The 8,900-nt window shown below is 40.2% G+C and overlaps 1 protein-coding gene across 1 annotated transcript; it reads right to left on the bottom strand.

Annotated features, from left to right (window-relative positions):
• Positions 1 to 6,726: 6,726 nt before the first annotated feature.
• Positions 6,727 to 7,680, bottom strand: LOC104990395 (olfactory receptor 4B1-like). The gene has a single exon (XM_010842459.1). It carries the CDS (start codon positions 7,675 to 7,677, stop codon positions 6,727 to 6,729), a length of 951 nt encoding a protein of 316 aa, XP_010840761.1. The 5' UTR covers positions 7,678 to 7,680.
• Between the last annotated feature and the right edge of the window lie 1,220 nt (positions 7,681 to 8,900).

Genomic DNA, 8,900 nt, shown 5'->3' with positions numbered 1-8,900 from the left:
CAGATCATACTCTGATGGTGGGAGGGATTGGGGGCAAGAGGAAAAGGGGACGACAGACGATGAGATGGCTGGATGGCATCGCTGACTCGATGGACGTGAGTTTGGGTGAACTCCAGGAGATGGTGATGGACAGGGAGGCCTGGTGTGCTGCAATTCATGGGGTCGCAAAGAGTCGGACACAACTGAGCGACTGAAGTGAACTGAACTGAACTGATCCATTTTTAATCTAATTGTTTGGGGGTTTGCTACTGAGTTATATGAATTCTTGATATATTTTGGAATTAACACCTTATCAGATATATGATCTGCAAACATTTTCTCTCATTCAGTGATTGCCTTTTTGTTTATGGTTTCCTTTGATCCACATAGGCTTTCTAGTTTGAAATCCATTTTGAGTTATTTTTGTGTATAAAAGTCATCTAGTTTCTTTTTTTTATTTTATTTTTAAACTTTACAGTATTGTATTAGTTTTGCCAAATATCGAAATGAATCTGCCACAGGTATACCTGTGTTCCCCATCCTGAACCCTCCTCCCTCATCCCTCCCCATACCCTCCCTCTGGGTCGTCCCAGTGCACCAGCCCCAAGCATCCAGTATCGTGCATCAAACCTGGACTGGCGACTCGTTTCATACATGATATTATACATGTTTCAGTGCCATTCTCCCAAATCTCCCCACCCTCTCCCTCTCCCACAGAGTCCATAAGACTGATCTATACATCAGTGTCTCTTCTGCTGTCTCGTACACAGGGTTATTGTTACCATCTTTCTAAATTCCATATATATGCGTTAGTATACTGTATTGGTGTTTTTCTTCCTGGTTTACTTCACTCTGTATAGGAGATTCCTTAAAAAACTGGAAATAGAACTGCCTTATGATCCAGCAATCCCACTGCTGGGCATACACACTGAGGAAACCAGAAGGGAAAGAGACACGTGTACCCCAATGTTCATTGCAGCACTGTTTATAATAGCCAGGACATGGAAGCAACCTAGATGCCCATCAGCAGATGAATGGATAAGAAAGCTGTGGTACATATACACAATGGAGTATTACTCAGCCATTAAAAAGAATACATCTAGTTTCTTAAATGTTAGGCAAAATCTACCAGTGAAGTCACCTGGTCCCAGACTTTTGTTTGTTTGGGGAAGTTGTTGATCACAAACTTCGCCTTCCAACTGGTAATCTGTCTGTTCAGGTTTCTTACCAGACTAAATTCTTACCAATTCAGTCTGTTGGGCTGTATATTTCTTAGAATCTATTCATTTCTTCTAGATTATCCTAGAAGTTTGTTAAAATATAATTTATATTATAGTAGTTTATAGTATAAACTATAAACTATAGTAGTATATAGCTTATAGTCATCTATTATGATCCTATTAGTTAATATCACAGAATGTGGTAATGAGGTAATATCTCCTCTTTGATTTCTTTTACTTATTTGTGTCCTCTTTATTTTCTTGGTGAGTTTAGCTAAAGGATTTTTGGTTTTGTTTATCTTTTGAGAAAAGAAACAGCTCTTAGTTTCATTAATGTTTTCTATTCCCCTCTTAGTCTCCAGTCACTTATTTCTGCTCATTCTTATTTCATTCCTTTTACTAATTCTGGGCTTAATTTGTTCTTCTTCTTCTAGTTTCTTTAGGTATAGGGTTGGGTTTTCTATTTGAGATCTTTCTTGCTTCTTGATGTAGGCATCTATTGTTATGAACGTCCCTCTTAGAATTCCTTTTGTTGCATCCCACAGGTTTTGAAATTACAAAACAAACTGTATACACATATAATAGAATGCCTCAGACAATATGCCAATCCTTACATCCATTCTCCCTTTCTTCTTTAGGAGAAGAACACAATAAAACCTTGATTTTTTTAACAGAACACAATTTCACATAGAAAAAAAAAAGGTTATACATTCTAGCCTCCCTTGTAATTAAGGGTGACCATGTGTCATATTTCTGTTGAACAAAATGAAAGCAAAAGTGTTTCAAACAGCTTTTGAAACAGCTCCTAAATAGAAAGGTATCAGCTTATCCTCCCCTATTCCCCTTTATGGTCTCCTAAAATACAAATTTAATACTAGAGCTGTACTGTCTAATATCATATCCACAAGCCACATTTAGCTTTTTCAATTAAACTGTTAAAATTAATAACATTTAAAATTCAGTTCTTTGGTCTCACTAACCACATCTCTATAGCTCAGCAGCCACTACCATACTGGACCTCACAGATATGGAGCATCAGCTGCGTAACATATATTCTGCTGGACAGCCTTGATATGCAGAATTAGAAGCTCTTTAAGGTCATGAGGTTGAGTCTACTAGATGGCTGACTCTGCATTTCTAATAATATTTTTGGAACTCCCAACAATGTTGGACTTTTCTGTATTTCTGTAGTTCTCTCATTAGATTGCCATTTTTCTATTATATGCAGTCAAACCCATACCTAAAATATATATAAATAATAAATAGGAAAAGAATACAAAATTGTATATGCAGAGTAGTTGGCAGCCCTGTACCAATTTGTCCTGAATAAAATTTTCTATTTATTATCTAAAAAAAATACATTTGGGGATTTTTTTTTTCTTTGTTGATGTTGCAGCAGAATCAATAACTGAGAATTAACTGCATGGTCTCCAATGCTAAGTGGTATAATTATAGACTATTACTACTTCTGTGAATTTAGTAAGCATTTTCTAAATGTCACAACAATAGTTGGCTCTTAACACAATTGAAAAGATGCTTTCCTTTGTCTCCTATGATTTTTCCAGTGAAATCAAAACAAAGGGAATAACTAGCCCTCAATAGACTTACCCTCAGTAGGTAAGGTAGTCCCCTAGAAAACTGACAATCCGGTTAGAGGAGATATTATCTGTACATGAGTATCCAATGACTCAGAGTGTACTGATGATGTTCTTTCTGTAGCTCTCAGTGAGGAAAACCAAAGGTATACATGAGTAAGATGCTTCTTTCACAGCCTACATCCTGAAGTCCCGGTCTGCCATGGTACAATCAAGGCCTCCAGGTCTGGTGCACCGGGACAACCCAGAGGGATGGTACGGGGAGGGAGGTGGGGGGCGTGGTTCAGGATGGGGAATACGTGTATACCCGTGGCAGATTCATGTTGATGTATGGCAAAACCAATACAATTTTGTAAAGTAATTAGCCTCCAATTAAAATAAATAAATTTATATTTTAAAAAATTTTAAAAAAGAGAGAGAAAGGGAGGTAGCCCCACTGACTTTGGTTCTGAAACAAATGCTTTAAAATATACATTAACAAAATATAAATGCATTCAGCATAAAAGCTAATGAGGCCATGTGAAGTTAACATTTACTTAACAAATGTTTATTGAACACCTACAATATACAAGGGACCATGCTATATACTCAAAAGTGATGGAACAACAGAGAACATGTAGCCCAAAGAAGCTGCGAAACAAAAGTACTTAATGGCTCTCAAATACCTAACACTTTTTTAGGATGAAATCAAAGACTATTTGAGTAGATTCCCAGGAAAGAAGTCCAATTTGTGAATAGTCATGTAGTCATCAAACAAATAAAATTAATGACCAGCACTAATTATAAGAATGATTATGATAGCTAATATTTACTGAGTCTATAGTATAAATCTATACCATGTTCTTTCTAAAACTTTGATGTATACTGGAGACTTCCCTGGTGGTCCAGTGGTTAAGAATCCACCTGCCAATGCAGGGGACATGGGTTTGATCCCTGGTCGAGGAAGACTGCACATGCCAGGGAGCAACTACGCCTGTGAGCCACCACTACCGAGCCCATGTGCTGCAGCTACTGAAGCCTGAATGCTCTAGAGCCCATGGTCTGCAGCAAGAGAAGCCACCACAAGGGGAAGCCCGAGCACCACAACCAGAGCAAGCCCAGGGCAGCAACAAAGGCACAGCACAGCCAAAAATAAATAAACAGGGACAGAGCGGGTGTATGTATAATTACAGCTGATTTGCTTTGTTGCATGGCAGAAACCAACACGACATTGCAGATTTTTTTTTATTTGAATTTTTTTTTAATTTTTTATTCCTTTATTTCTCATGTGTTCCCCATCCTGAACCCTCCTCCCTCCTCCCTCCCCATACCATCCCTCTGGGTCGTCCCAGTGCACCAGCCCCAAGCATCCAGCATCGTGCATTGAACCTGGACTGGCATCTCGTTTCATACATGACATTTCACATGTTTCAATGCCATTCTCCCAAATCTTCCCACCCTCTCCCTCTCCCACAGAGTCCATAAGCCTGTTCTATACATCAGTGTCTCTTTTGCTGTCTCGTATACAGGGTTATCGGGGAAAAAAATAAAAAACTTTAATTTAATGTATATTAACTATTCTAATATTCAGAATACTTCTGAAGTTCATATTATTGTTAATCTTCTTGTATTTATGAAAAACAGGTGGTGAGTGAAGTAGTACTTGGATCATGAGTTATGAGAGAGGGGCACTTGAAAGAGCCTGATGGATTTCAGAGCCTGAGTTCTTCCAATTTTAGCAGGAAGAGCTAGCACCCCACCATGAGACATGCCCATTAAAAATTCCTTAATGGATCTGGGGTTTGTTTTCTAGGTGTTGAAAATGTTCTGCAATTAGTGGTGATGGTTGCAAAATGTACTAAAAATGACTGAATTGTCCAACTTAAAATGGTCAAACTGGCAAAATTTATGTTCTGTAAATTTTGTCTCAATAAAATATTGTGTAAATAGTAAATGTATACAACTGTTACTTAACACTATTGTTGTTCAGCTGCTAAGTTATGTCTGACTCATTGTGACTTCAAGGACTGTAGCCTGCCAGGCTCTTCTGTCCATGGGATTTCCCGGGCAAGAATGCTGGGGTGGGTTGCCATCCTTCTCCAGGGGATCTTCTCGACCCAGGGATCAAACCTGAATCTCTTAGGTCTCATGCATTGGCAGGCATATTCTTTACCACTGAGCCACTGGGGAAGCCCTCCTTAAACTATTAAATAAATGTAAAAGAAAACTTTAAAAAAATAATCTGCAAAATATGATCTAGAAAGGATTGTTCATAGGCCTAAATGGTTTGTTTGTTTGTTTTTTCTTTTTCAATAAGCACTGACAAAGCACCAGCTAACACATGACATTTAGAGTTGCAAAGAAGTATAGTGAATAGCCCTGCCCCTGAGAACTTGCATTCTAGTCAGAGAGAAAAACATACAAAATAATACCTCCAAAGTGATAAGGACAATGATAAAATTATGTAAAAATAACTATGGATGGAAAACAAAAGTTCAACTCAAGGAGGAGCAAGGTGAGACAAGAACTCATAGGAAAGTGATTTTAACATAGGTCTTAAAGGATATATAGGAGTTTGTCACAGGGAAAAGTGTGGTAAAGTCATTCCAGAAAGAAGTGGTATTTCCGCAGGCATTATGAATAGTCACCTATGTCAATGATTAGTGAGGATGACAAGCAAGTGGGGAAGATTTCCCGGTACCTTTAAAATCACTGTTCATCTGCATACTTAACCAGCTTCTGAGGAGAAAAAGAAAAACTTTTAAGGCCCATAACATAATATGATGGATGCTCCATCCCTCTGCAAGGAAGCTAGCTGCCTGCATTACTTCCCCTGATCCACAAGGAGGGCTGGAAGAATGGAGGGCAAATGCAAGAAAATCCATGTTATTCCAAAGCCAATAGAAACAAATTTTATTAAATTGTCTCATATTCACAATGATAAGAGTCAGTTGAGTTAAAGGAGTTTTTGAGAGATGAACTAATAATGCAAAGACAAACTCTCTCATCCTGCTCCACCAAGAAACACTAATAGGATTGACAAGAAATGGACTTGGCTGATCAGTTAGAATGAAGGACAGAATGAGGAGCAGAAACACACTTGGACATTATTTCCCTCTCCTTCATTCTTCAAGTTAGGCTCAAGAAGTTTTTTATATTCTGTATTGATTTACATCTGTATAAAGCTAAAAGTGATCTTTTTTGTTAAAATGTGTGTCTTGATCTTTCCCTACTGGCAGCCAGGATCTATTGCCATGTTTGATCATCTTTAAAATTTTGGATGCAGGACATTATGAGAAGAGATTTAAGGACAATCTTTTGTGTCAACATGTCACAAGAACTGAAACTGCTCCAGGGTCTTTTCTATTACTTGTGCTCAAAAAGTCTATGGTACAAGATGCTAAAACAAGCAGAAGAATAGAAAAATCCCTGGGTGCAATTTTCAAAAACACAATTGTCCATGCTGGAAGAGTAAATAAGATTGGTACTCTTCTCCCCAAATATCCCATGATAATTTCTCTGTTTGGTTTCCTTTATATTGAAATATGGGTTGTTATTATTAGGGAGGTTAAATAAAGAGGGAAGCATGAAGAAGAAATGAAGAAAAAGGGGAAAGAAGGAAGGTGGAAGGGAGTGTAGGAAGGGAGTGACAGAATCACTTTAACATACAGAATATTTGTCCAAGAGTGCTCCTTTTCATTCGTACTTAATTTGAGTCTCAGTGTTAACCAGTCCCATGAAACTGCTGAACATCACGGAGCCAATTAAGTTCTCTAAGATCAACAAGACTAGCTGACCTCAGTCCTTGGAACGTGACACTAGGGTACTACAAAGACTTTGGTTGCTAAGGAGAGTCACAGTACAGTAATGCTAAGTCCTTGCATTTGTTTCTGCCATTCCTGTATGTCCTACTAAAATTAAAATCCATTTCAAGGTAATAATCAGGCACACTTTTATAAATCACTTTCCCATTTTCGCTCCATCCCTGAGTTCTTCTTTTTGCCCCACAACCTCCTCATGGCAACTTTCACCTCTGCATTTCTGAGTGTGTAGATGATGGGGTTCAGCATGGGGGTGACCACCGTGTAGAACACGGCCACCAGCTTGTCCTCAGTGAAGGTGGAGGAGGGCCGCATGTAGAGGAAGATGGCGGGTCCAAAGAACAAGATGACCACCGTGACGTGAGAGGCACAGGTGGAGAGGGCTTTGCGTCTTCCGTCTGCTGAATGGTTCCTCAAGTTGACCAGGATGACAATGTATGAGGACACCAAGAGGAGGAAGGAGAAGACAGAGATTAATCCACTGTTGGCCAACACAACGACCCCCTCCACAGAGGTGTCAGTGCAGGCAAGCTTGAACAAGGGATGGAGGTCACAGAAGTAGTGGTCAATCACATTGGGACCGCAGAAGGGCAATTGGATGGTGATGAGAATCTGAATTATGGAGTGAAAAAAGCCTCCAAGCCAGGAAATAGCCACCAGCGCATGACACAGTCGATGGCTCATAATATTCATATAATGAAGAGGTTTGCAGATGGCTACATAGCGGTCATAAGCCATCACCACAAGCAAAAAGATCTCAGTGACCCCCAAAAAATGGGAGAAGAATATCTGAGCCAGACAGCCTTTCAGAGAGATGGTCTTAATCTTGACAAGTAAGTCTGTGATGAATTTAGGGACAATAGTAGAGGAGTAACTGATCTCCACCAGCGACAGGTGACTAAGGAAGAAGTACATGGGGGAACGCAGGCTCTTACTGACTCTAACCGTCAGAACAATGAGGCCATTGCCCACCACCGTGGCCAAGTACATGGGAAGAAACACCGCAAAGCACCCTCTCTGCACCTCTGGGTCCTGGGAAAGACCGCTGATAATTAACTCAGTCACATTATCAGTCCTCGCCATGGAATCCATTCCTGCAATAAAACAAACACTGATTATAACTAATTTGCCTCATTTATGGAAAGTTAGCATAAACCGCTTTACAATACAAACTTATTATGAACTCATTCTTTCAGTCAATATGTATTCATTCAATTTTCAATATGGTCAATGTAATAACACTTTATATAAACAAAATTTAGGCTCAGAGAAATGGTTATTTACCTGAAAGCTACCCTGGTGACTCAGACAGTAAAGAATCCATCTGCAATGAGAGAGACCTGGGTTCAATCCTCAGGTTGGGAAGATTCCCCTGGAGGAGGGCATGGCAACCCACTCCAGGATTCTTGCCTGGAGAATCCCATGGACAGAGGAGCCTGGTGGGCTACAGTCCATGGGGTCGCAAGGAGTCAGACATGAATGAAGCGACTAAGCACACAGAAAGTAGCAAATTCTGGAACTCAAGATCAGACTTTCTGAAAGGAGTCCAGGGTTCTTTCTAACTCACCTTAAGATAGTCTGAATTTTTGGCAGCCGGTCAAGTTCAGCACCTACGTTTTAACCATGTCCATTGCATTTTCATCACTCTGTCTTATTGGGGAATCCCCAAGACGGACTACTATCCTGAATCCTTCTTTCTTTCATCTCCATGGCAAGGAATCGTCTTCCCACTGATAATCCTTCCCTTCCAAAATGTCCTCAGTATTGTTCTCTTCACTCTGCCAGTCTTCAACCTACTCAGGTCAGAGTCCTTCACCAGACTTGCAGCTTCAATACCTGTGTTTATATGACAAATGTTTGAACACTCTAGAGAGAATTCCACCCCCTAGTTTGTCTCCATCATTTTACTATTACTTTCCTGCCTCTTGCCCCACTGCTCAAACTGCTGACAGATCCTGAAATCAAAGAGCTTATCCTCTGAGAGTTGTGGCTGACCAGCCTTGCTTGTCCTGGTTCCAGGTTGGTCGGTGCATGCTAAGGCATTTCAGTCATGTCCGTCTCTTTGCAACCCCACAGACTATAGCCCACCAGGCTCTTCTGTCCATGGAATTCTCCAGGCAAGAATACTGGAGTGGGTTGCCGTGCCTTCCTCCAGGGGAGCTTCCCAACCCAGGAATCAAATCCACATTTCTTACATCTCCCTGTATTGGCAAGGAGATTCTTTACCACTAGTGCCACCTGGGGCTTTCCTAGCGGCTCGGACAGTAAAGAATCCACCTGCAATACAGGAGACCCAGGGTTGATCC

This window comes from Bison bison, unplaced genomic scaffold (genome assembly GCF_000754665.1).
Source record: "Bison bison bison isolate TAMUID 2011002044 unplaced genomic scaffold, Bison_UMD1.0 scf7180017864178, whole genome shotgun sequence".
Classification (NCBI taxonomy): Eukaryota; Metazoa; Chordata; class Mammalia; order Artiodactyla; family Bovidae; genus Bison; species Bison bison.
Note: the sequence above shows the minus strand (reverse complement) of the source record. Positions and strands in the feature narration are given on the sequence as shown.

Coding starts and splice junctions, on each gene's coding strand:
- LOC104990395 (XM_010842459.1), bottom strand. CDS start 7,677: ATGGCGAGGACTGATAATGTGACTGAGTTAATTATCAGCGGTCTTTCC.